Source organism: Euleptes europaea, chromosome 1, assembly GCF_029931775.1.
Source record: "Euleptes europaea isolate rEulEur1 chromosome 1, rEulEur1.hap1, whole genome shotgun sequence".
Taxonomy (NCBI): Eukaryota; Metazoa; Chordata; class Lepidosauria; order Squamata; family Sphaerodactylidae; genus Euleptes; species Euleptes europaea.
The window spans coordinates 35,235,531-35,263,451 of NC_079312.1; the positions used below are offsets into that span (position 1 = coordinate 35,235,531).

General features: G+C 45.5%; 1 protein-coding gene across 18 annotated transcripts in view; it reads right to left on the minus strand.

Annotated features, from left to right (window-relative positions):
- The window catches only part of CADPS (calcium dependent secretion activator), a 460,327-nt gene that overhangs the window by 157,989 nt on the left and 274,417 nt on the right, over nucleotides 1-27,921 (minus strand). For 11 of the 18 annotated variants that reach the window (XM_056867190.1, XM_056867189.1, XM_056867196.1 and 8 more), the window contains exons 13-14: nucleotides 14,260-14,447; nucleotides 12,112-12,255 (exon numbers count right to left, since the gene is read on the minus strand). In XM_056867190.1, coding sequence (XP_056723168.1) covers nucleotides 12,112-12,255; nucleotides 14,260-14,447 — 332 coding nt within the window. The remainder of the gene's footprint in view (nucleotides 1-12,111; nucleotides 12,256-14,259; nucleotides 14,448-27,921) is intronic. The other 7 variants (XM_056867199.1, XM_056867198.1, XM_056867197.1 and 4 more) reach the window with 1 other exon arrangement.

Sequence of the window (27,921 nt, forward strand, 5' to 3'; positions counted from 1 at the left end):
GAACATTGTTTCCCAGGAGGTGTGGCCCAGAGCATCCAAGCAAAGCTGGACCGTAAAAGAGGAACCAGACGGCAGCCATACATGAATGTTGGCGCGCTCACCCTGCTGCCATTTTGACAAAGGAACAAAATAAGTGTTTCCTTCTTTTTCTCTGCATATGCAAGTCTTCCCATGACACACTTTTCTGCTCTGTGAGACTTTGGTTCCTGCCTCATCAATATAGCACTAGTGATGAAACAGACATATCTTAATTCTGTCAGATTGTTATATGCCATCTCTTCCACACAAACCAATTAAAAAGACATTTAGTGCCCTAAAAAGGCAAAAATTAGAAGGGGGAAGAGACGGAATAACCAGTACAATAAACAGTAAGTATACTATGTAACCCCTGACCTGGATGGCGCAGGATAGCCCAACCTTATCAGATCTCAGAAGCTAAGCAAGGTTGGCTCCAATAGTATTTGGATGGGAGACCACCGAGGAAGTCCAGGGTTGTTACACAGAGGCAGGCAATGGTGAATTACCTTTGAATATCTCTTGCCTTGGAAAGCCTACAGGGTTTCAATAAGTTGGTTGCAACCTGACAGCAATTTCCAACACCATATTGTATGAAATACATTCCAATGTGCCACCCAAACTAGTGCAAATACAGTAATTGAGTAAATATTACAAGAAAGCTCCCATAATCATACAATTATTTCCATGGTGATCCATGGCTTGTTTTCACAGTTTCCTTACTTGTACTAGTTTGGAAGATATATATTTGAAACATACTCTGGGCACACACACACCACTTTTAGGTCTCCGTGATTTCCACAGGAGAATTAAGCATGTGTTTAAATTTCTTTTCCATTTACATCAGGAGTTGAAAGTGCTAGGCTGCCCAGTATAATTGGGTCCCATAGCAGGTGTTTCTGTATGGATGGCCACTGTCCTAAAAGTACCTCTCTGCTTACATCCTGAGCTATTGATAGGATGAGATGGTTGGTGACAGGAAACTCCCCTGCACAAAGAAGTGCACTGGAGAGGAAGTGGGGAGGATGTGAAGAGTGGGTGGATAATTTGTGTGTGTGTGTGTAAAGTGCCATCAAGTCGCAGCCGACTTATGGCGACCCTTTTTGGGGGTTTTCATGGCAAGAGACTAACACACGTGGTTTGCTAGTACTTTCCTCTGCACAGCAACCCTGGTATTCCTTGGTGTCTCCCATCCAAATACTAACCAGGGCTGACCCTGCTTAGCTTCTGAGATCTGACGAGATCAGGCTAGCCTGGGCCATTCAGGTCAGGGCGGATTTTATATAATCTTCATTATTCTCCTGGTCTTTTCTTTCAGGCTCTGTTAAGCCCACATAAAAATGACAGAGGAACAGAGCCACGCAGAAATTGAACGGTGTGTAAGATAACACTCTATGGGCGAAAACGCATGGTCGCTTTATCCTCCTTTAATCCCTGTTTTAGCCAGGATCGAACGCACATTAGGCGAAATGCATGCGTTCGATCCTGGCTGAATCCTGGCTGAAACAAGGATTAAAGGAGGATAAAGCGACCATGCGTTTTTGCCCTATAACTCATTTCAGACGTTTTTCATGTGTGGAGGGAAGCAGAATCATGCACATTGTGCCCTTAACAACCACCACATTTATGTGAAAGTCAGAATATGCATGTAAAATTATGATTGTAAGGGGGCAGTCCAAATGCATCATACAGCTGTATGCACACAGGCTATATTTCAGTCTTCAGACAAACATGTGGAACATGGGAGTGAGGACAGTGCATGAGATCTTGCCTCCCCATGCATTCAAAATATAGAAAAAGCCCTTAGCTATTTCTATATCAACAAATTGTTAAATGAAACCTTGTTGTTAGCTCCTCCTCTGATTAGTCAGAATGATCGTTCATGGTCTTTTGGGAAACTGCACAAGACACACTTTTTAGGTTGGCATACCCTGAGAGCCAACACGGTGTTGTGGTTACTAACTTGCGCTTGATCGGGTTGTTAAAATTCTGTATTCTTTAACCCTCTCAGTGTTTCGCTATGACTGCTGTAGGAAGTACAAGTAAGTACTTGTTAATTTCTATCCCTTTATAAGACAACAAAGAGGAAGCTAGAAGACATGGGAATGCATAAAGCGGTTGCCTCCACCTTCCCTCTCCTATTTGCCATCACAGCTTGTGACACTCATTTAGAGAGAAGATTCTGGAATGGAATCCCATTGTGGGATGTCCTGTGTGCTACTACAGCAACATAAGAGATGTGGAGAAGTCCACTTCTGTTTTTACAGTTCTTCCAGCTCTGTTTCTTATGTCTCTCTCTCTGTGTGCCATCAAGTCGCAGCCAATTTATGGCAATCCTGTAGGGTTTTCAAGGCAAGAGACATTCAGAGCCAGTGGGGTGTAGTGGATAAGAGTTGATTCCCCACTCCTCTATATGAGTGACAGACTCTAATCTGGTAAACCAGGTTGGTTTTCCTCACCTCCATGTGAAGCCTTAATCTAATAATAATAATTTGATTATCAACGGAACAATAATATAAATAATATAATATAATATAAACAACCCAATTGTCTAGATAGGTCCCTTTTTATACCCCCTCTCCCATTTGGACCATGCACCGCACCACCCACTGACCCAAGTGTGGCTGGGGGGGGGGTATGGAGCACCAGATCTTTTCCTCAGCAAATTTTCTCTAATAGATTTAGTGTAAGCACTTGTCCCTGTAGTAATCCCACAAACAACGTCCACAGGCGAGTAGTCCAAAAGAGAGTTGATTTATTAGAAAACCTACAGGTATACAGAGCTAACAGGTAAATTGGCACGAATGAGAACTAAAGGCATGGCCTGGGGTCTATATGGAAGAGCATTGGACATATCAAGATAGCGGTTGCAGTCATGGCAACCACCCTCCCTACGAGGGCAGTTTCCACGGCTAGGAGAGGAATTTGGCAGTTAGCAGTTCTTGACCTTGGTCTGCACCTGGTGAAACCAAAACATGCCCAGTCTGTTGCTCTCTGCAGAGAGCAGGCCTGACATCCTGCTCCCCTTAAGGCCCCCCTCCCACCGTCCGGTGTGTGGGCGCTGGTCTGTGAGGTTAAGCAGTGTGGAATTGATGGATTAGATGGGGCGCGGAAACATCAAGTGCGCGTACCCATTCATCTTGTGCAGTGCTGAAGTGTTTCCAATGAACTAGATACTGGAGGGAGCCATGATGGATACGTGAGTCCAAGATTTTGCAATTTCAAAATGTCCCCCCCCCCCCACCATCACCAGTGGTTCAGGGAGAGGCTCAGGATGCCACTCCGGGGAAGGAATATGCGGTTTCAGCAAACTGATAAGAAACATGGGCTGGATTCGCCTTAATGATTTTGGGAGTGAGAGTTCCACAGTTACTGGGTTGATGATTCGAGAAATGGGAAAGGGTCCCACGTATTTGGCACTGAGTTTGTTACACGGGCGGTTGGAACGCAGATTCTTGGTGGACAAATAAACCATGTCTCCCACTGTATAGTCCTTCCCAGGGGAGCGATGTTTGTCAGCTTGAGCCTTGTATTTACGTTTGGCTCATTCCAAATTCTTTACCAGCTAAGGCCAGGTTGTTTGAATTGTTTGTACCCAGTCAGCAAGTCCTTCACCTCCCTCCACCTTGGAGACATCGACATGACTAAAGGGGACGAAGTCCTAACCATATATGGCCTGGAAGGAGCTATACTCTGTGGACTGATGTACAGCATTATTGTATGCATATTCAGCAAAGGGCAACAATTCAACCCAATCATCCTGATGATAGTTAACATAACAACGCAAGTAGCATTCTAATACAGCATTTAACCGCTCAGTCTGGCCGTCAGTTTGAGGATGGAAAGCACTTGAAAGACCTTGTTCCACCCCCACCAATTTTAGGAAAGCTTTCCAGAACTTAGCTACATAGCTACTTCCGCAGTCGCTTATCACCTTGCATGGAAAGCTATGGAATTGGAAAACATGTGACACAAAGAGGTGGGCCAGTTTTGGGGCGGACGGGATACCTGCGCAAGGGACGAGATGCACCTATTTAGAGAACAGGTCAGTGATTACCCAAAATACAGTTTTTCCCTCACTGAGGGGGAGATCAGTCATAAAATCCATTACAATTACTTCCCAAGGTCTAGTGGGGGTCTCTAATGGTTGTAATAATCTGGGAGGTTTTCCCTGGAACCTTTTGACAGTAGCGCATACTGGGCAACTGCGGATGAACGAATCCACGTTGGTTCACATGCCCGCCCACCAAAACTGTCTCCGTACCAAATGCAACGTTTTCAGAAATCCAAAGTGCCCCACAGTCTTGGCCCCAGGGACTAGCTGCAGAACCTCCCTTCGCAGTCCCTTAGGCACATATAGTTTTGAGTCTTTGTACCAATACCCTCCATGTTCAATCAAAGAAGTGGGGAGGGTTTGCGCAGAGAGTTCGGCTTGGCATCCGGAACAAAGAGAGTCCATAAAGGAGTCTGTTAGATCCACCCCATCCGGCGTCGTAGGCACCGCGCTGGTGGGCTGCACTGCGGGAGGGGCAGTCAGTATTTCCGAGGGGGGTTGGACGGTTCGATCGCCCGGGCGGCCGGGCGCAGGCAGAGCTGGCGAAGGAGGCGAGGGGGGTGGAGCGGTCAGGCTTGTGGTCCGGTTTGGAGTCCCCCCCCCATGCAAAGACTGTGGTGGGAGCCGGGCTTGTGATCGGGTCTGAACCACCAGAGTGGGCAGCAAACCTCTCTGGGTAGGAGTGAACAGGGACTCCGTGGGGCATTCAACCTTGGTAGGGTATTGGGGCAGTCTGGATAGAGCATCCGCCAGGACATTTTGCTTCCCTGGTACATGTTTTAATACGAAGTGGAACTGAGCAAAGAATTCCGCCCAGCGTACTTGTTTCGCGGACAGTTTACGGGCCCCCGTGAGTGCCTCCAAATTTTTGTGATCGCTCCACACCTCAAAAGGGACTTTACAACCATCTAAAAACTGTCTCCACACCGTGAGGGCATGGTGGACGGCGGCCGCTTCTTTTTCCCAGATCGACCAGTTGAGCTGAGACTGCGTGAACTTCTTAGAGAAGTAAGCGCACAGATGCAGAAGACCATCCCTCCCTCGCTGTAGAAGCGCACCCCCCATTGCCACGTCCGAGGCATCAACCTGGACTATAAACATTTGCTCAGGATCAGGGTGTTTCAACACTGGTTCGGAGGTAAACAGTAGCTTGAGAATATCGAAAGTGGCTTGGCACTGGGAGGTCCAATTGATTTTAGCCGAGGGCAACATGACTGCACTTCCCTTTCCCTTAGTTTTAAGGAGATCAGTGATGGGGGAGTGCAACTTGAGCGAAGTTGGGGATGAACCCTCTGTAGAAATTAGAGAACCCAAGGAATTGTTGAACCTGTTTGCGGGTTGAGGGTGGTTCCCAATTGGTTACAGACTGCCCCTTCTCAGGGTCCATGGTGAGACCGTGATGTGAAATTATATAGCCCCAAAACGTTAACATTTGGACACCTTAGCATAGAGCTGATTGTCTCTGAGACGTTGCAATACTTCCCTCACCAGGGTAACCTGTTCGTCCATAGTTTTAGAATAAATGAGAAGGTTGTCCAAGTAAACCACCACTCCTTTATATAATAAGTCATGTAGAATCTCATTAATGAATTGCATGAAGACCCCCGGGGCCCCTTTTAATCTGAAAGGCATCACTAAGAATTCCTACATGCCAAAGCAACTGGAAAAGGCTGTTAGGGGTACATCTGTATCTCGAATTCTAATTCTGTAATAGGCTTTCACCAAGTCTAATTTAGTGATGATATGTCCCTCTTTTAGTTGCCCCAAGAGATCCGAGATCAGAGGAATGGGGTAGGCATTGGACTGGGTAACCGCATTGAGTTTCCGAAAGTCGATACATAACCGCAAGTCACCCGTTTTCTTGCGCACAAAGAAAGCGGGGGCCGAAGAAGGGGCGGTAGATGGTTGGATGAAACCTCGAGCCAAGTTCTTATCCAAGAACTCACGTAGCACTGTACGTTTGGAAGCGCTCATAGGGTAAATCTTACTCTTAGGTAGTTTCCCATCCCCCACCACCTCAATAGCACAGTCCGTCTTGCGGTGGGGGGGTAGTACATCACATTCCTGTACATCAAAAACGTCTGCAAAGTCCTGATATTCAGCAGGCAGAGGGGAGGAAGAGGGGGTGTCAGAGACTAAAGCCGAGGCTGATGGAGTTATAACAGCCACCTTGTGACGGTGTTGGTCGCAATTAGGACCAGAGAACTTTATAGTCCCGGCTCCCCAGTCAATATATGGGCTGTGTCCTTTGAGCCAGTTTATTCCCAATACCACGTCGTATCTGATAGGGGCGATGGTGAAGTTTATTTGCTCCCAATGGTGGCCAATGCCCATTGCTACCCCGCGAGTGCGACGATCTACTGGCCCACCCTTGAAATCACTGCCATCCATTTGGGCAAATTGAATGGGAGCTGACAGAGTCTCTGACTTGACTTTGAGCGCTCTGAAAGTGGTTTCATTGATCAGGGTGCGGGCACACCCGGAATCTATTAGTGCTTTGACATGTAATTGGGGGCCTTTTTTATAGTGTTGTAACACTACGTCCACATACACAGTATCTTCGATCTCACTCACCATTACAGGAGCCTTGGGTTTTGCAGGAACAGCTGCAAGGGTCCGCAGTGTCGCTCCACTCACCGCAGACCCTGCTCGTTTTTTGACAGATCCAAAGGAGACTCAATATTTAAAGCTGGGGGGGTCCCAGCTTCTGTCCTCATCCGAAGATGGTGAGCTGTCCCCTCTCGGGGCACTTGTAATCCGGGACCCCGATGGGTCCATTGGTGCAGGTCCGCTGGGTGCATCTCCGACGTGAAGCACTGACGGCGCCGTCCCGGTGCAGCACTACGGGTGGCTGCGGTGCCTCTTCGCTGAGTCTGCCCCTGACTCCGGGGCGGCCCGTCAGGTCGAGAGGGAATCGACCGATCCAGAGTGGGCAGGCGGCAGCAAAGTGGCCTATGGTCCCGCAAACGAGACAGGCTCCCCTTTGAAATCGAGACTCATGGTCTGGGGGGGGGGGGTTGAGCCGGTCTCCGCGGAGTAGGAGCTGCAGCCTTAGATGGGTTTTTTTGGTGGCCCCCCTCCAACGAAATGAATTGGCGGCTTTCTACTTCTTCAGCTAGTAAAATCCATTCCTCCAGAGTGTCTGGGTCTCGTTGCATATAAGCCCAGTTCAATATGCCTGGGTGTAAGGCTTCCCGGAAATAATGTATTCGGGTAGCCTCAGTCCAATATACTATTTTACTGGCTAGTCTTTGGAATTCGTCTGCGAATTCTTGCACAGGTGTAGAGCCTTGTCGAAGTTGCAGGAGGGCTGCTTTGGCCTTCTCTCCCAGGAAGGGGTCCTCAAAACGTCGTCGCAACGCTCGCATAAAATTGTTGAGTGAGCGTATGGATCGGGCCCGAGTGTCGAACTGGAGAACCATCCAGTCGGCAGCTTTTCTGTTCAATAGAGAGGCGAAGAAACGTACCCGGCTGTCTTCAGTGGGGAAGTGCTGTCCCTGCTCCCTCATGTAACTGTCCACTTGGTGTAGAAAACAGTGCAAAGCATCAACAGAGCCATCATAAGTCACCCTTAACCGTGGTTGCTTCCACTGCATAAGAGGGGGCGCTGGGGGTAGCGCTGGCAGTTGCCCTGGGGGTGGCAAAACTGGTTGTCCTAGAGGCGGTCATCCGCTGCCGTTGTCGCGCTGCTTCAAGCGGCGGCCGCTTTAGCCAAACGCAGCTCCTCGGCCTTGTCCAGATCAGCCAGCGCCTGAGCTGCAGCCGCATCCGCGGCTCGCACCTGTTTTTCGGCTTGCTTCCGATTGGCGAGTGCTTGGTCTGCCTCGAGCTTAACGGCGAGCGCCGTTGTGACAATTGGGAGGGCCTCTTGCTCCAGAAGCAGAAGGAGCTCAGAGGAATTTTGGTCCAACAACGGTTGAACCTGGACTGCCAGAGCAGCTGCGTCCGACCCAAACTCCGGGGTTAATCGTTTCGCGATCTCGGCCACCGTGGCCGAGGTCAGTCCCACAAACTGTAAAGCCGTCCGGGCCGCTATACCCTGTGCCTCTTTCAGGCACATGTTGGGATTGGGAACGGTTGACATTGGGACCTCTTTTTCTGTGATTTCTTTTTAATTTTTTAATTCAAGTCCATTAATTATATGGATTTTAATTAGACACATTTGCCTAGAGTTTTTTGGGAATTTCATAAACAGCACCAGTAACAGTGATATATCTAAAATATATACATATTGCATCTTTTATATTTGAGGAAGAAAACCAGTATGGTGAGTCAAGAAGGAAGAGAACATATTCCTTACCAGCTCAACAAACTTCTTAAAAAAATCAGAAAATATAAAATGCAAAACTCTCTTATTGCTTGGTGGACATTTCACATGATATGGCGCAGAGGTCATAGCAGAGCTAGAGGTGTATTTCTAGCAGCAGCCATTTTGTTCCTGCCCTGCAATGACACTGATCAGATAACCAGATTGTATTTGTGAAGCAGGATCCTGGACCACATCTAGTTAGTTTCTTTCCTCTGATGGCCTGTCATTCTGTCAGTCCTGACCTTCAGGCTGTCCTGCACCATCTGAATCACATTCTCTCTCCACTTTCTCACTGACTGCGAGCTACTGTTGTCTCACTGTCTGACCTTACACAAACACAATACAAACAGACAATCCACCTCAGCTCCATCACTGTCTATCGCTTACACGGGAGATTGATAGCCACCCAGAATTCTTTCTCTTCGACCTTCATTACTGGAGTGGCATATTCTGACTGACAGCCAACCTCATTTCACAGCAAGCGCAACGACCAGTCGTTGCGGGTGTGGGATTTCTTCCCTTGCTTTTCAAATTCCTTTCTTGGAGCGCAGGGATTAAAGTGCAGTTCTAACATGACACATGCACTCTCATGAAATAAAAATAAAAAATGGGGTAAGGAGGTAAATTTGGAAGGCAAACACAGAAATGAAGACAGGTAGGACTTTTGATGGTATTCCCCCCCCCCCCGAACAACAAGTAGAAAGATGTCATCCCACAATCTGCAAACAGTCCTGCTGATTAAACAGGGCCCCTCTGTAGTAAGTTATTTATTGTTTTCCATCCTTAGACACATGAATGTTAGTGAAAACCTTCTGTGAGAATGGAGTAGAACTTTTAAAAAGAACATTCATACCATTTCTTTATCCATGGTTTAGGATTACTATGGTTATTATTACAATCCTGTAGACTGAAGACTAAAGACCCTCTTTAAAAGACGGGACATTTCAGGCCTTAAAGCTTGCACCCAGCCTGAAGGAGCTAATGACTGCTGTACCTTGACCAACAATATTCCTACAAATTTTACCCTGCCATGTGCTGAGCTAGTGATGAAGAAAAAATTTCTTGCGTTTTATATTGCAACAGTTCATCTAGCATATTTTTGTCATCCTGATCACCACTGGCCTTTGAATAATACTATCAGAGGTCTTTTCCTGCTCTATTATCAGCTTGGATCCTTTAGTTAGTGATGGTAGAGGATTGAACCTAGGATCACTTTCAGACTTTGGGTGGTAGAAGAATATTTTTTTTAAAGTACAGAAAGGCTAGTGTAAGTGTATGTATAAGCACACATGGACACAATATGGTAATAGGTTCCATTAATATATAAATAACCATTTGCTTTTTCCCAAAAGATTATACAATTTTCAATTATGAACAATTAATCTTAACTATGGAGACCACATCTCCTCTTTGGTGGGAGACCTCTTGCCCCCCAGCCCCCTGGCTCTGCCAGCCATCACTCAGCTGGGTGATGGGGGAAAAAGGGAAATGGGGTGACATCATCGCATCAGGTGATGCTCTAGCACGTGATCAAAACTCTATGGCTACACTATAGAGTTTGGAGATGAATGCTAGGCTGCTTCCCTCATGTGACGATGTAACTTCCAGGTAGCAGAGGAAGAGCCTTCATGGCACCATCATGATGCTGAAAATGTAAGTTTCTTCCCCGTGCAGTCTCCTGTTGGTCGCCACAGGCTGGCAACCCAATAATAACTCACACAGCTTGAACGGGGCCTTAACTACCCCAGTTTAAGGAGCATTCCCGGAGCTATTTCAGCTTTTGTTTAATTTAATTGCACTGTCTTAGGGCAGCCTGCTGAGGCTTCCTCAGATGAGGAGGACCTTAGCAGGCAGTGGAAAGGAGGAGCAGCAGTAGGCTGAGCAGTCACAGACAGATGAGCTCCCTCCATGCCTACAACCGCCCAGAGCAGGGGACTCACCTGTGTCAGAGGGCCAGCCACAGGCAGAGTTACCAGAGAGCCCAAAGCCACTGCAGCAGAGGCACCAAAGGGTCAGAGCGCTCTTACATGAGCATAGAAGGAGTGCTAGACTACAGGCCCAGAGAAGGACACTCCCTGCTGACAATAATGAGGCTAATGAGCTGCAGCCAGCAGGGAATGCTGAGTCAGAGGAACAAGCAACAGCTGGTTCACTTGGCCTATTTCAGCAAGCTCTTGCATTCAGGCCAGTGTGGGAACTTGTGCTACCACCCTGTGCTAACGGCAATTATACCTGTTTCCGAGCTCTGTATGCCTATGACCCTGGACTGGACTCTTGACTATTCTCTTGGATCATGCATTGCTACCTGTTTCTGAACCCTGTGTGCTTATGACCCTGGATTGGACACTGACTATTCTCTTGGACTACATTTACTACTTGAGACCAAACTCTGCAGGTAACCTGGCTTTGACTTCGGATTGCTCTTGACCCTGCCTCCCTCCTGACATGCACTACAGAAAGGATTCTAAGAATAGGATACGTTAGCGAGAATTCATCTCCTAAAGCAGGGGTGGGGAACCTCAGGCCCGGGGGCCGTATGCGGCCCCCAAGGTCATTTTTTGTGGCCCTCGGGAGCTCCGGGAACCCTGCCGTGGAGGCGGGGCGCAGGGTGGCCCTCCCTGAGGGTGTTCCTGGGGCCACGGCTTACAGCGCCCTTGTAGCGCCCTTCGGACCTCCTCTCACCGACTGTCGGTTGTTGGTCGGCGAGAGGGGAGGGGGAGGGACGCTTCCCCCAAGGCTGCCCCCTACAGCTGTGGCGTGCAGGAACGCTGTGGCACATTGTAAGCCCCTCTCGCTGCCTGTTGACTGTTGAGCAGTGGGGGGCGGGAAGAGGCCGGTGGCTCCCGGCGGCAGAGCATGCATGCGGGAGCCGATTTGGCTGGGGGGGGCTTTTATGGACTCTGGGGGGGAGTGCATGGAGACTGGGGCCTGGTTGCTTGGTGCTCTGTGCGCCGCCGGGTGTGTGTGTGTGTGAGCGGGGGAGGTGGGGGTGGCTGGGGCCCAGTCGCGCAGGCCGGCATGCGCGGGTGTGTGTGTGTGTGTGTGTGGGAGGCTTTTCTCTCTTTTCTTCCTCTTTTTCTGTCACACTTTCTCCTTTCTCTCCCTCTTTTCCTCCCTCTTTTCTGTCTCTTCCTTTGTCTACCTCCGTCCTTTTTTTTCTTTCCCTCCGTCCGTTTCTTTCTTTCTCCCCCTCTCTCCATTTCTTTCTCCCTCCCTCCCTTGTCCTCTTTCTCTGTTTTCCTTCCTCCCTTGCCAATCGACTGTGGGCTGCGCCCCCCTGGCGCCTCGTTTTCTGGGGCCCACCGCTGGCTGCCCTCCCACCTGGGAGAGGGGAGGGGGGCGCCCTGCAGGCCTTCTCTGGCTGGCCTCCCCTGGGGTTGCCAACCTCCAGGTGGTGGCTGGAGACCTGGCAACCCTAGCCTCTCCCCCCCCCACCGGGAGATCTACACCTGGTGTGGCCCCCGAAAGATGTTATTAATGTGCGAATGGCCCTTGGCAGGAAAAAGGTTCCCCACCCCTGTCCTAAAGCATTTATGAAAACAAACACTCATGTCTTGTGAAGATGAATGAAATCTGAGGATCACACTTCATGATTCCTACTTTGCTCTGGAAGAATTCAGCCTGCCTGTGAATTTTCCTGGACTTTTGGTTCTTACAAATTATGAAAAGACCAAAACCACTATTATAAACCTCAGTGTGAAACAATATAATCACGAATGCTGCTATTTCTTACCTTTTCGGCTCTGGAGGTGGCTGGGATTTACTATCTTTCCTCTTTTTGGACTCCTTTTTGGAATCCTTTTTTGGCTCTACTTCAGTAGCTGGGGGATTGTTTGCAACTGGCAGTAAGCCACCAAGAATCTCTTCCATTTTTTGACTTTGGGATATGATAGGGATGGTTTAAATGAAAAAGGTAAGAACAGCAGAAAAAAAAAAGAAAAAATGAAAGGACAGATAAAATCATAACAAAAGAAACAAAACGAAACAAAGCTGAAAGCAAAAAATAACAGCAGTAATAACAATAGGTCATGCCAACAAAAGAAGCAAAGGAAAGTAAGAAACAAAACGAAATAAGGAACCTTACCCTGACAAGATGCATCAAAGCAACTGAAGTTTGAATGACAGCCTTATAATGTAAAATACAGGCAATGTGTATAATAATTCATGATGATGTTTACCAAGAAAGCTTACAAAAACACTTCATTATTTTATAACACTCTGTTATTCAGTAGCATATGCAGAACAGAGTGTGACATCTCACTGTATAGAATGCAACTTCCAAAAAGAAAAACATCAGTGCAACAAATACCATCGCAGTTTACAGAGAAAGGAAACTTGCAGCTGTAAAATCTCCTTTATCCTAAAAGACCAGAGTGACCTAGAAACTGCTGTGTAGCTATTATGGCTGTCAGGTGGTGACAGGATTTTTAAAAATTCAACTCACTTCCACCACTTGCTTTATACAGTACGACCTGTTGTATTGGGCTAAACTGGTGCTTCTGGGCAAGGCAAAGTCATTGCACAACAAATCAGTCATGCCTGTACATCCACTACTTGGATACAGATAGGGTTGCCAGCTCCAGGTTGGGAAATACCTGGAGATTTGGGGGGGGGGTCGAGTCTGAGGAGGGTGGGGTTTGGAGAGGGGAGGGACTTCAACGCCATAGAATCCAATTGCCAAAGCAGCCATTTTCTCCAGGGGAAGTGATTTCTATTGCCAGGGGATCAGTTGTAATAGCGGGAGTTCTCCAGCCACCACCTGGAGGTTGGCAACCCTAGGTACACATGATACAGTTCTGTATCCTGTGCTCACACAGCCAACTGACACAGAAGCTTTAAGTAGCAGGGAGAAGTTAGATTCCTGATTTCAGCTGCTGTAGTATAAAACACTATTACTACAGTATAAAAAGCTCACAGGAAGCTATTTTCCCTGCTTCCCGTCATGCTGATATAAGAGGTTAAGGGACTGGGTTTAATTCACCTGTGCTTTATCTCATTCAATACATACACAGTATGAATATCAAATTTCTTAGCATACTATATTATATTTTTTCAGTATCTCACTATATGGTTTGAACATGCGTCTGAAATACAATGTCTGAATCGTATGAGTCAGATGATTTGTAATAAAGCCATCAACAGTTAACAGTTTTTGTACAATGATGGATGTTGTTTTTTTTTTTAAAAAAAACCCACGTTTAATCTATAATAATGAAACACTTTCTCATCTTCATTGGTTAATGCTTTCAGTCTTACTAATCACAACATAAAACCTAGTGTTACTCCCTATCATGGAAATTAAAGATGACACATGGGAAATACAGTGGTGTATCCCATCGGATAAAGATTATTATTGTTGTTGTTGTTGTTGTTGTTGTTGTTACATTTCTACCCCACCCTCTCGGCTCACAGAATACCACATATGATAAAAAGAGAATAAAAATACTAAAATGACAGTTAAAATAGCCCAGTACAATCTAATAGAAAGGGAATATTGCCCAAAGGCACCAAAAAACAAGTATCCGGCTGCAGCTGGGCGAACAGCTTAACAAGTCCCAAGATAAAATAGAGGGGGGGTAGGGAGGCCAGTATTTATAGGGAAAATCATAGAAAGATAGTGTTCTGCAGCCTTGCAATACCCCATGATCTTCCTAAACTGTGTCAAGCAATTATCTTATGTGAACAACATTAAAATTCATATATTTGGATTCTCTTCTTGGTTTTGTTGTTGCTGTTTTCATTGAGACAAGTAAGAAAACAAAGAAACAAACCAATTCTGCCATCAAACACGCTGTGTGCCAAAAGGTTTGGGGTCTATTGCGTAGAAATCTCTGTTTTGGAAAGGAATGCTCCCCTTGGGGCTGGAGAGTCGTCCCCTTACCTGTTGCCATGAACGTGTGAAGCGCAAAAGGCAAAACTGTAGTGAAGCAAGGTGGGGTCAATCATTGCTCCATTTTCTGCCCGCTCAAGCAAATCACTGAGGTAGCAGAGATGCCGGTGACAGCCTCTGACTCCGTTCCGTGCACAATACTCATCGAGCACAAATACCTGGCCAGGACTGAACCAGCCCTGTATGGAAATAAAGAGTTCAGGGCTCAGTTATAGACCTTTAAAACAAAAGCAATAACAGCATGTATTCGATCTGGTGATTCTATGATTCTATGGTGATGCTAAACCACAACATCATGGGCAGCAGCAAATATCTGTAAAGGAAATCTAGACAAACAATTAAGTGCATATTCGTTTTTTGTTTTTTTTAATATGACGACTTTCTCTACCACTTAAAGAAGAATCAAACAGTACAGTACAGTAACCTTCCTTTCCCACCCCCACAAAAGACACCCCGTGAGGTAGGTGAGGCTGAGAGAGTTCAGAATAAACTGTGACTAGCCTAAGATCACCCAGCTGGCTTCATGTGGAGGAGTGGGGAAACCAACCTGGTTCACCAGATTAGCGTCCGCTGCTCATGTGGAGGAGTGGGGAATCTAACCTGCTTCTCCAGATTAGAGTCCACTGCTCCAAACCACTGCTCTTAACCATTACACCACGCTGGCTCTCAAATGAAATCTAACTTTAATGTGAATCAACTTATACATATCCAATTATTGTAGAAGTCAGCAAAAGAAGCTCAATTTTAATAATTGCAGAGAATTTCAGATACAATCAATACATTCTATTAAATCAAAGGCATTACAAAACCAGGGCTGGTTTGTACAGCTTTAAATGCTTGTTACTTATTGTGTGTGCTTATTGGCCAGTAAAACAGAAAATGTAAAAAAAAAAGATCAGCTGGTGTGCTCTGTTCTGCTACTGCATCAATTGTATACAAATGAGCTGAAGCAATCAGAACCCGCCTCAGTCCATCTATGAAAAGGAACAATCCTCATTCTCTTTGGAACACTGCAATAAGATCTCAACAAAACACTGCCAGGAAATATGATTAACAACAAGATACTTCCAACTACACCTCCTGTTTAAAGACTCTCTGTCCTGTGCTCTACAGTCCAGTTGTTTTGTGGGAAATCAGATGTACAAAATACTAGAAAAAGTTCAGTCTGTGCACCTATGACGTTTATTGCCAGAGTAGCCTATAATTTGTAGCTATTATTATTTACGTTTTGGGACTTTTTCTGCAGTGAAGGTTGAGGGGTGGGATAGAGAGATACGGGCTTGAGGATTTGATTATTAATTGATTATGGTCCATATCTGTGATGATCTATGATACAGAGCCCAACTGTACTGAGATGTTAGGGAGGTACGGTCATCGGAGAGGTGGTAGTTTTTGGAGACAATTGGGGCAACATGAGAGGACACACTGGTTTAATCTCTTAACCATTCCAAGGCACTTTGATCTTGAGGATGATTCTTGCTGGGTCTGTAAAAAATAAGCAGTCCCTGATATATGATTTGGGGGAGCTGACCAGTTGTATGTGACTGAGACCTAGCTTGATGAAGCTGACAATGTAAATATATCACTCATTACCCTGGCCGATGTAAATATATCACTCATCAGACCTGAAGGGCCAAATGGGTATGGATATGGTGATTTTCTGGGAGTCTTTCTCTTTTTGCAGATTCCTGATGCAGATGATTGCAGGCATTGATTTATGCACATTGTGTTGGAACCTTAAGTGTATCTCAGATTATAATGGGCCTTGTGGAAAGTGCTGTTAAGTCACAGGTGACTAATGGTCACCCTGTAGGGTTTTCAAGGCAAGAGATGTTTGGAAGTGGTTTGCCATTGCCTGCCTCAACATGGGCTGAGAATGTTCTGAGAGAACTTCCCCAAGGTCACTTAACAGGCTTCATGTGGAGGAGTGGGGAATTGGACCCAGTTCTCCAGATTAGAATCCACTGCTCTTAACCACTACTCCACGCTGGCTCTTGTAATGGGCCTCACACATGAGAAAGGTCATATGTTAGATTTAGCCTTCTGCATTAGGCAGGGAAGTGGTGGTCTGATAATGGAGTGGAATGTTTTGCCCTTGTCATGGTTAGAAAATTATGTAACCAAACCCAGTTGGTCATAGTACCCCACCTCCTGCAAAGGCAGAGGGTTGATGAGAACAGTGGCTCCAGAAACTAATGTATCAAGTTGGCTTACAGGAAGCTCCTGGGAATTTTGAGATCCTCCACGATTACTCTACTGATACCTTAGTTGGGGTCTTGGATGCCCAGCTCTCAGAGGCAATAGATAGAGTCACTCCTAGACTGTTACCCTTGAGTAGAAGCCCAGATCCCTGATTTACCAGGGTGATGGAGATGTGAAGAGGGTTGGTCAATGACTAGAGCATCAGTGGCAGAAAAGTCATACTAACAAACCACACCATAGAGCCTATTTGAAGAGGGGTGATAGTGGTGAAGAATACCTCCCCCCCTACTATGATTGTATCAGCTAAACTGCATCAGTGCGATGGTTTAGGATAATTCAGAATTTACAGACTCCTAGGAATTAATCTCATAGGAATCTTGTCATAAACTGTAATGATTTTGCCTTTTCTTTGCTGATAAAATTTCACAGATTGAGTCTCCCACTTTGGAGGCAAATCTGGTAGTAGAGGTGTCGGAGGCACCATCTTGTCAGTATGGCAGTGATAGCTTTGGTTTGGTCCCCTTGAACAATGGTGATAGGATCCTAGGGAGTGTGAAGCCAATAATGTGTAGACTGGACTGTTGTCCTACTGGATTAATTAAATCTTACAGAGACAAAGTGAGCATTCCATTGTTTTCATTATTAACTCGCCACTACCAAGACCATAAAGTGATTATTCATCCTTTTCTCAATAAGCCCCTCTCTTGATGAAGAGCTCATGGCCAAAGATTAGCCTTCGTCAAATGTACATTGGGAAACATACAGTATTTTTCGCTCCATAAGACGCACTTTTTTCCTCCCCAAAAGTGAGGGGAAATGTCCGTGCGTCTTATGGAGTGAATGCCGGCTGGGCGCGTGCTCGTCGGGACGGCGCGAGCCGGCTTTCCCTGCCCCGACGGCCAGCTGGGAGGCGGGCGGGGCCGCACAAAGCCAGCTGGGCGTGTGCGCCGGCTCGTTCTGTGCGGCCCTGCCCGCCTCCCAGCTGGCCGTCGGGGCAGGGAACGCCGGCTCGCGCCGTCCCAACATGCATGCGCCCAGCCGGCATTCCCTCCATAAGAAAAGTTTTTAGAGGAGGAAAACAAGATTTTTTCTTGTTTAACTCCTCTAAAAACTAGGTGCGTCTTATGGAAAGGTGCGTCCTATGGAGCGAAAAATACGGTAACTGAGAAAGTCATGGCTGAGTTACTGAATGAGCCATGGTGGATGGTCTCTGAATACAGCTGGACAAGGGGAATGTATCGTTTTTTGTTTGTAAGATCTTTCTGTAGAGTTTGACACCATGGACCACTACATATTACTGGAGCATCTTGAGAAGACAGCAGGATTGAGAGGCAAGGTGTAAAGTGGTTTCAGTCTTTTTTGTCTTCTCATACCCACAAAATCGGGGTGAATGATGAGGAACTAGGAGCATTTGATATACCCTATTGGGAATCTGAAGAGTTTGATCCTTTTGCCTATGCTGTTTAACTTACATGTGAGACCTTTGAAAGAAATCATGCAGTGTTTCAGAGCTAGATGTCATTGGTATTCTGATAACACTAAGCTTCCTTATTTCTTTGAATAATGCTGTAGAGGCAGTGATCTCCATGCTGGAGATCTCCATAGAGATCATGGCCTGGAGGCTGTGGTAAAGAAGGTGAGGGAGAACAAAATACTTTTGATTGCAAACAAGATGGAGGTGATGGTGGTCAGTAAGTTGTAGACTTTGGCAGGGATTGTCCTATCCACTTTGGATGGGGGGCATTGAATTTTACCCCCTCTATAAAAAATGTGGGGGTATTATTAGATATCACACTTTTGTCAGAAGGTCAGGTAACTGCAGAGGGAAAGACTGCACTCTATCGGCTGCATTTGGCATAGAAATTATCTCTCTTCCTGAGCTCTGTCGTCATGTTGATCCATGCTTCTATAACCTTGAGGCTAGACTACTGCATTGCAATGTGTGCCCTTGAAGAATCAGATAATTATACTGGTTAGAGCATATCACTTGTGTCTTGGAAAAGCTGTAGTGGCTACCAATATGTTTATGGGTAACCAATTCAAGATGTTGGTTTGGATATTTAAATACCTAAACAATCTAGGCCAACTTACTTGAAAGACTGTCTTTTCCTGGGGTGTACTATTTTGCTACCTCAGATCCTTCCAGGACAACCGCCCCAGTCCACCTTCGAAGAAGTGAGGGGCGGGGCGAATTTTGGCTGCGGTCGCAAGAATGAGCCAAGTGCTGGGCATCATCAGGCCTGACGTACGATGAGGGGTGGGGCCAAGGGAAGAGATATTATGGACTGGGTCGGGTTGACCCTCCCTCTTTGGAAGTCGAACAAAGGAGACAGAAGCTACGGAGCAGGAAATCCCAATCAGGCCATGTGGCTAAGTACGGAAGGGGGGGGGGTTTGGCTGGGGGTGCTTTTGTACTCAAGGACTCTTCCTGGTACAACCCTCCCTTTGAACATTCAAATAACCACTTTTTTTGGTGGTGGCTCAGCTTTATGTAGTGCCCTCCCTGAAGTGTGACGTGCCCCTATGCTGTCCACTTTCCATAAGAAATGTAAGACTGTTATTTTAGGTAGACTTTTGGCAGTTAATTCTATGAGGGAATTATCTTGAAGGAGGGAAATTTGTGTAGCCTTTTGGGTTTTTTTGTAAGCCAACTTGAGCAGCTTGGCAGGAAAGGTGGCATATAAATACTTCAATAAATAATAAAGTGAAGGCACCATTACTTTCATTTACAGAAATGTACCAGAGCTGTATCTGTATAATTTTTTCCTGACAGAAGAGTTATACATTGGCAACAGAGAGTAAATTATCTGAATCTCTAGCTCACAGTAAGTCATGACGCATGTAATTTCCATGTGTTCATGTAGCTGAATTATGCTGTATCCTATCTTGAATAATATAAATATGAACACATTAATACCAAAATATTAAAAATCACACATGTCTATCCATGCCAACTGAATCACCTTCCTAAATCTAAACATTTTACATTGTTTCTGGATGAAGAAAAGTCTTAGGCTTTCCCGTCAGACCTCTGTGGGGACAGAAATTATGCAATCACCAATAATGCTGTGCAGTTAGTTCACAAAGAATCATAGAGTTGGAAGGGACCACCAGGGTAATCTAGTCCAACCCCCTGCACAATGCAGGAAATTCACAACTACCCCCCCCCAGTGACCCCTACTCCATGCCCAGAAGATGCCCAAGATGCCCTCCCTCTCATGATCTGCCTAAGATCATAGAATCAGCATTGCTGACAGCATTGCCGACAGATCACGTATATACAGCTGAATATATAGGGCTTAATTAAGACTTAACCTGATGGGTGTAAATTGCACATGTTTGAGGTCCTGATCCTGCCTGCCTAGTATCCTACATGCATGCATGAAAATCTGTGCCTGTAAAAAAGGAAGGGACAGATCATGCATTCAAAGTCTATGCCTATTGGAGTGCATGCGTAGAATCTTCTTTGCAGCCAGAATTTCAAATGCATGGAGGTTCGTGGCAGATTTCCCACCCCACCCCCTGCCCTTATGTGTGCGCAGATGAAATATCCACATAGGGCCAATATCTCTCTAGGCAGACAGAGAATGCAAGGTCCAGAATCTGCCCTTGGTTAACAAAAGAAATAGAAGTCATTTCTAATGTAGTGTTTCTTAACATAAGTAAGGCCTTCACTCTTTTGAGTTTCTGTAGGTTGATTCTGTAAGTAAGATATAGTTGAAAGATAGGGTTGCCAGGTCCCTCTTCACCACCAGTGGGAGGTTTTTGGGGCAGAGCCTGAGGAGGGCGGGTTTGGGGAGGGGAGGGTCTTCAATGCCATAGAGTTCAATTGCCAAAGCGGCCATTTTCTCCAGGTGAACTGATCACTATCAGCTGGAGATCAGTTGTAATAGCAGGAGATCTCCAGTTAGTACCTGGAGGTTGGCAAGCCTATTAGAAGAAGACTGAAAGCCAGTTTATTGGCTGGACACTGCTATTATACTCCCAGCAGTCCATCATGTGCCTCTTCAAGGGCAGCCACACGAGACCAAAAGTAGGGTAGCCAGGTCCCTCTTCACAACCAGCGGGAGGTTTTTGGGGCAGAGCTTGAGGAGGGCGGGGTTTGGAGAGGGGAGGGACTTCAATGCTATAGACTCCAATAGTCATTTTCTCCAGGTGAACTGATCTCTTATCGGCTGGAGATCAGTTGTAATAGCAGGAGATCTCCAGCTAGTACCTGGAGGTTGGCAACCCTAACCAAAAGAGTTACAGTAGTCAAGGCTAAAGGTTACACAGGCATGAATGAACAATGAAGCATCTTTGGAAATCTATCCCACCATGTCAGAAGATGATGCTGTCATTTTACTCAAGAGGCTTTCCCGTTATGAAGACAGTGCCCGGGAAAGGAAGCTTTTTTTTCAAGCTGACTCCCCCTCAGCTAATTTGAAAATCTTTTAAGTAGGATAAGGATGCACTCGCAGCCCTTTCCAAAATATTGCCAGCTCTTCAATATTGACATGGATGCGGAGCGACTGATAACGATGCGACTCCCGAATGCCTCAAAACTGCAAAAATCTTTTATCTTTTAATTGAAAAGTTCCTGCGGCGACTAGATCAGTGCCCTGCCCCTTTAGGCAACTTCTTTGCCACCCCATCTGCCACCCCAAATGCTACGTCTTTGAAAGGATGCTGCTGCGAAAAGATTAAAATACATTTTCTACCACTCAGATGACACCAAATCTTCCCTGGATGCCAAAATAGCTACTGTTGAGGAGAGTTGAAGAAATATCAATTAAGAACTCCGTAGAAGGGATTTGCTTATTCTTGTTGGGCCAAATCCAGAACAGATTGAAACACGATTAAAATAATGAGGGGCAGAATCAAAGGCATGGGAAACAGACACCGTTCCTTTCATTACTCCGATCGCCAGAAAGCGCATGTGTGAAGACGAAGATGCCGATTGAGAATAACGCAGAAGGTGGGCTGTCACTGGAGGCCTCTTATGGTGCTTTCTTTTCACTCTCTCCCTTCAGCAGAGCTATAGGAATTTTGCTATGGAGAAGGGCTTGCAATAGAAATATTTCCCATACATTAGAAATGCTATGGGGCTTCATTCTTCAACAACATTTTAGCGATAGGGTAACAAAAGTAAAAGGTGTACCGATTTCAGAAAATCGTATTTGGCTTTCCAGAGCAACTCAGTTGTTGAAAGGAAGAAAAAAAAACTACCAAGGAGAAAAGGGCATATTTGTGAAAATTCAAGTCTTTTATCAAGGTGACTTAGCAATAAACTGTGTTGATGTGAGCATATTTGGGGAAAAACAGCTACATATTTCAACATTTCCAGAGATGCTTATCCTTACATTTGATGAAAGGGTGCTATTTCATATCTTGATCCTGCTGTGTAATTTACCCCTTAAAATTTGGGAGCTGGCATCATATGTAACTCTTGGCCTACATCCATTTGTCTGTCCATCTAGTGCAGGGGTCGGCAAACTCATTAGTCAAAAGAGCCAAATATCAACAGTACAACGATTGAGATTTCTTTTGAGAGCCAAATTTCTTAAACTTAAACTATATAGGTAGGTACACTGTTTATTAACTTAATAAACTTTAATTAAAGTTTTAAGTCTTAATTAAACTATAGGTACACTGAATAAAACTTGATATCATACTTAATAGTGATCTTATTTATTGATAAAAATTAAATTGTAAGTCCTCGTCTGGAGGCCTGGTCTACCGCCATAAAAACCTATTGGTAGACCTGGCCTCCAGCTTAGTCCCATTGGGAGGCCAGGTCTACCCATTGGCTTTCTTGGCAGTAGACCTGGCCTCCGGAGGCCCATAGAAGCCAATTGGTAGATCTGGCCTCTGAAGGAGGACTTTTTCCCCTCCTCGGAGTCCAGGTCTACCGCCAAGAAAGCCAGTGGGTAGACATGGCCTCCCAATGGGACTCAGCCGGAGGCCAGGTCTACCAAAGGAAGCCCGCCCTGCCCAACAGCTGATAGGCGGGGGGGGCAGGAACCACCAAGCCCCCTGCCCAGCAATCACGTGGCTAGAGGGGAGAGAAGGCTTTAGCCTCCCAACCATTGAGGGCAAGGGAAAGGGGGACCCGGCAATTCTCCCAACCATTGAGGGCAAGGGAAAGGGGGACTCGGCGAAAGGGGGGGGAGAGACAGCGCGCCCACTCGCCTGCTCTCTCTCTCTCTCTCTCTCTCTCTCTCTCTCTCAGGTGCGCCGGCTCCGCAGTCTGGCTGCCAGCACGAGTGGGCGCGAGAGCAGGGGCTCCGAACCAAGTTCGGAGAGCCGCACTCAATGGGCCAAAGAGCCGCATGCGGCTCGAGAGCCGCGGTTTGCAGACCCCTGATCTAGTGCATTTTTATCCCATGCTTCCTTCAAGGAGTTCAGAATAATATGCATGGATGTCCCTTTCCCTTTTTCTCTTCACATAAACCCTGTGAGATAGGTTAGGCTAAGAATGTGTATCTGGCTCAAGGTCATCAAGTAAGCTTCACGGAAGCGTGGGGATCTGAAACCCACGCCAGAATCTCAGGAATTAGCAGATTTTTATTACTGTGCACGAAAGGATAAATGCAATTTATGTTAGATATTTAACAGTGCAATTCTAGTCAGAACTGCACCCGTCCAAGTGTACTGAAGTCAATAGGTTTAGAAGGGTGAAACTCTTTGTTGAAAATATTAGTTCAGAACATCTGACCTGAAATCTTTTAGAAAAGCCTTGGTAATTTTCACCTTCATGATGAGAGCAGAAAAGTGCAAAATCGTTCTTTTAACAAATTAACTTTACAGTCTCAAGCTTTTACCAAGAATTTCCCTGGCATTACTGAAAGTGTCATCGTAGAACATTCCAAGAACTGTTTTCAGGGGCCCTTTAAAATTTGGATTGTTGGTTTTCCCCACAGGAAAAAAAAATGCAGACTATTTAAATTTGTAAAGTCTAAAATGTTCACAAAGTCAACCTTTCTGCCACTTTACATGTTACTGAATTTCTGCAAAACCACATGCCTTTTGAATATGCATTTTCATTGACCCCCCTCCCCTTTTTGTTACATCTCAACTAAAAAGAAGCAATCATTCTTGCCTCTGTAGCTTCTGGGTGCATTTCAAGGATAGTAGAACAGATTATATTAGTCATGGCATGTCTGATCTCAGGACAAAAACGCACCAATCACAGAAGCATTAGAGTGAAAAAGTGCAAGTGATGGACAGTGTGGGCCTCTTCTGAAAGGCCATTGGCAGAGATGAACTGCAGAGGAGCCTGTGGCTATGAAAACTGTGGCAGGCAGCTCCAGTAAATGGTGCAAACAACACCTCTGCTTCTTTTTTCGAATCATTCTCCATGCCAAGACCTGTTGCCTCTTTCTTATCTATGATAAGTCAATTTCAGGACTGCCGAAAACTATGTGATGCTGTATACCATGGGCTCAAAAAAGAGCAGAGGACTGCTTCTTAGGGGATCTCTCATTCTTCAGATGAATAAGAGCTGTTGTAAGAAAAACAGAGGGGGGCACAATTTGCAAATGAAAGGATAGGGTGATGTAGTTATTCTAAACTTAGGGTTGGATCCATCAATCTGTCAGCGGAGGTGGTAGAGGTTGCAGATGTTCCCTGCTTTCCCCTTCTCCAAGCAGCCATTTACCACTCCAGAAATGTCTGTTCCTGGGATTGCAGGACTCATGTGGAGTAATAATGGGATGTGTTGGTGGGCTTCAGTGAGTAAGGGGAAGGGAAGAAATCTCTCCGCCTCTTCAGCTGGTGGAACTGTTTATTTCATTAGTGGAGGTCACTGATGCAAGAAGGTAAAGGTAAAGGTAGTCCCCTGCGCGAGCACTGGGTCATTTCTGGCCCACGGGGTGACGTCACATTCCAACATTTTGTTTACGGGGTCGTTTGCCAGTGCCTTCCCCAGTCATCTACACTTTACCCCCAGCAAGCTGGGTACTCATTTTACCGACCTGATGGATGGAAGGAAGGAAGGCTTAGTCAACCTTGAGGCGGCTACCTGAAACTGACTCCCATCAAGATCAAACTCAGATCATAAGCAGAGCTTTTGACTGCAGTACTGTAGCTTACCACTCTGCGCCACGGGGCTCTTATGAAAGAGGGAGAAGTGAGCAATTTTGCCCTTTCCTCACTGTAGCCCACTGGCCCATGTGGGTCCTATGACCCTAGGAATTGACCTTCCAAAGGTTGGAGGAACTGCTGATGAAGGGAAAGTGGGGAAGACTTTTGTGCGATCCACAACCATTGTTCGAGATCACTGGATCCAACCCTCTTAGAACCTTGGCCCTTCTCCACATGTGTTCCTGTTTTCCTAGGCTACCTCTGCATTGGCTTATCTGTGTCAATCTTTTACTCAAGGTGTCAATGGGCAGGATGATGGCCAATAGACTGAAACTCAATCAAGGTATGACTGAAATAACGTTTCTTTAAAATAGTGCTAACTAGGGAATGGAGAGTCAGCCTGTTGTGGATGGGGTTAGAGTCACCTGAAATATTAGGTTTGTACGGAAATTTCATTACTGTGACATGCTCTATGTGAGACTGCTTTTGAAGATGGTTCAGAGGCTACAGGTGGTACAAAATACAGATGCGAGACTCCTGACTGGGATACAAATGAAACAAATACAGCACCAGTGCAACTTTAGCTGCACAGAATTCCAATTTGTTTCTGGGTTCAGTTCAAGGTGCTAGTTTTGATCTTCAAAGCCTAAAATAGCTTAAATCTAGTCTATTTGAAAATCCAAATCCATCTGCATCAACCTGCTCAAGTTTCTGACGTCCACAAAGACTTCTTTCCTATAGGAACTAGCTTTAGTTGGTTAGACTGGCTGGGACCTGTGAGTAGGTATTTTACACTGCTGCCCCCAGGTTACAGAATTCCTTCCACCAGGAGATAAGGTTGATACTATCCTTATAGTTAAGGCCTTTGAACTAGATTAGATGAATGGGATGGCATTTGATGTTTTATGGCTACTGAAACTGGATGGATTTGATAGTTTTATGGTAGTTCATGATATTAGGTTTTAATTGTATATTTTCATTTTGATTTATTATATGTTTTATACTAGATATACTATTTGCCTTGTGGACTCATATGTGTGCGCTCAACTTATAGTCCCCAAGGCGGCAAAAAAAATAAAAAAAATAATTTTTAAAACACACACACACAACAATTAAACAATCCACATAAATGGGAACGTGGTTCAGTGCAGAAATGCCAAACGAAACAGAACATTCTTCACCTGCCAGCAGAAGACAAAGATATAGGGGGATAGATGAATCTCCATAATTTTGATGCCATGATTGAGAAGACCCTTTCTTGAGTTGCCATCTATCTAGCCAGCGTGGTGTAGTGGTTAAGAGCAGTGGTTTGGAGTGGTGGAGTCTGATCTGGAGAACCAGGTTTGATTCCCCATTCCTCCACATGAGCGGTGGATAGGGTTGCCAGGTCCCTCTTTGCCACCGGCGGGAGATTTTTGGGGCAGACCCTGAGGAGGGTGGGGTTTGGGGAGGGAAGGGACTTCAACACCATAGAGTTCAATTGCCAAAGCGGCCATTTTTCTCCAGGTGATCTGATCTCTATCGGCTGGAGATTAGTTGAATTAGCAGGCGATCTCCTGCTACTACCTGGCAGTTGGCAACCCTAGCGGTGGAGGCTAATCCGATAAACTGGATTTGTTTTCCCAATCCTCCACATGAAGCCAGCTGGGTGACCTTGGCAAGTCACAGCTCTATTAGAGCTCTCTCAGCCCCACCTACCTCACAGGGTGTCTGTAGTGGGGAGGGGAAGGTGATTGTAAGCTGGTTTGAGTCTCCCTTAAGTGATAGAGAAAGTTGGCATATAAAAACCAACTTTTCTTCTTCTAGTTTCAGATGGTGCCCCACCCTCAAAGAGGGCACCAGCAGCTGACAGAGTTTGGGTAGGTTCCTATGGGAGTAGGCAGTCCTTATGGTATGCTGATGCCAAATTGTATAGGGCAGGGGTGTCAAACATAAGGCCCATGGGCTGATTAGTTTTATGTATTTGGTTTTCCTCTTGCATTTAATTATTTAGGGGCAGGATTCGTTCAAAAATGGCATGGGATACACCTTAGAACACTGTACTGGAATGGGGGGAAGAGTAAGGACCTTTATGCACTCTTAGTTTCCTTGCATCTAACTTCCTGTTTCTTCGGTGGGGGGGGGGCGGTTTCCAGTTCTTTATGTGTTTTGCTCCCTCTAGTGGTCAATTCGATATAACACCTGTTTTTATGAAGAGCAAAAGCTGCTCATTTAAACAACAGAGAGAAACGCTACATTTAAAGCTGTGTGATGTCAAATTGACCATCAGCAGGAGTAAAATGCATGCAGAACTGAAACCAGCCCACCCCCATAGAAACAGGAAGTTAGATGCAAGGAAACTGAGAATGCATAAAAGGCCAAAATCTCTTCCCTTTGGCCCGAGAAGAATTTTGAAATAATTTCTTCAGCAGCTGAGTCATGGAAAATGGCCTCAGACATATCTCAGTTTCTTGGAGTCCTGTGTGCTACATGTGAATTTTCTTCTCTTTAAATGAAACGTATGTGTGTGTGTGTCACTCTCTCATCATCCATTGCTAAATATCCGTTCTTCCATATAGAGGGCACAGAAGAAAAATCTCAAATTTTAGAAGCCATAAAAGGGAAGTCACATTTCTCTAGCAGTAAAAAAATATACAATTTATTTTTTTCTAAAGTCCAGAAATCCTGGACATACTGTTCTGCAAGGGAAAAAAAATGTATTGTATGCTAACAAGTGAACAGTACTGGACCAAAGTTATTTAAACAGTTCTTTAATATATAAAAAGAGAGATTCACAATACAAGCCTAAACAGAGATATGCCTTTCTAAGCCCCTTGATTTCAATTGAACAGTATAACTCTGTTGATGGTCATGGTTTCGCTGATAGATTGACAGTACAAACAAAGACCAACAGTTAAGGGGTTGTGGTGGTTAAAGATGTGTGTGTGTGGGGGAAACTATTAAAAACTTATTTTGAAGCTGCCTGATACTTTGTTGGACTATTTATCCATTTATTTTGCCTACACCAACTAGCACTGGATCTCCAGCATCTCACAGAAAGGTCTTACTCAGCATCTTCCTCATGAAATCCTTTAACTGAGATGTCTGGGACTGAACTTGGGACATTCTGCATGCAAAAAATTCATTCTACCACGAGCCACAGACTTCCTAAGAGCAATCCAATTTCAAAAGGTCCGACAGCATCAGAGAACACTAAGGAACTGCTTAAGCACCACCATATCCACTGCCGACAGAGCTAAGCAGCTGGTTAAAGTAGTGGAATCTGAGTTGCAGGGGATTAAAGTCCTCCAAGCGGGAACGGTAATTAGCTACTCTCCTATTTGCTTGCAGTGAGTAAGAGTCACATCTAGGTTCGGATGAGGCGGCCTTTGTTTTATTTTGGCCAAA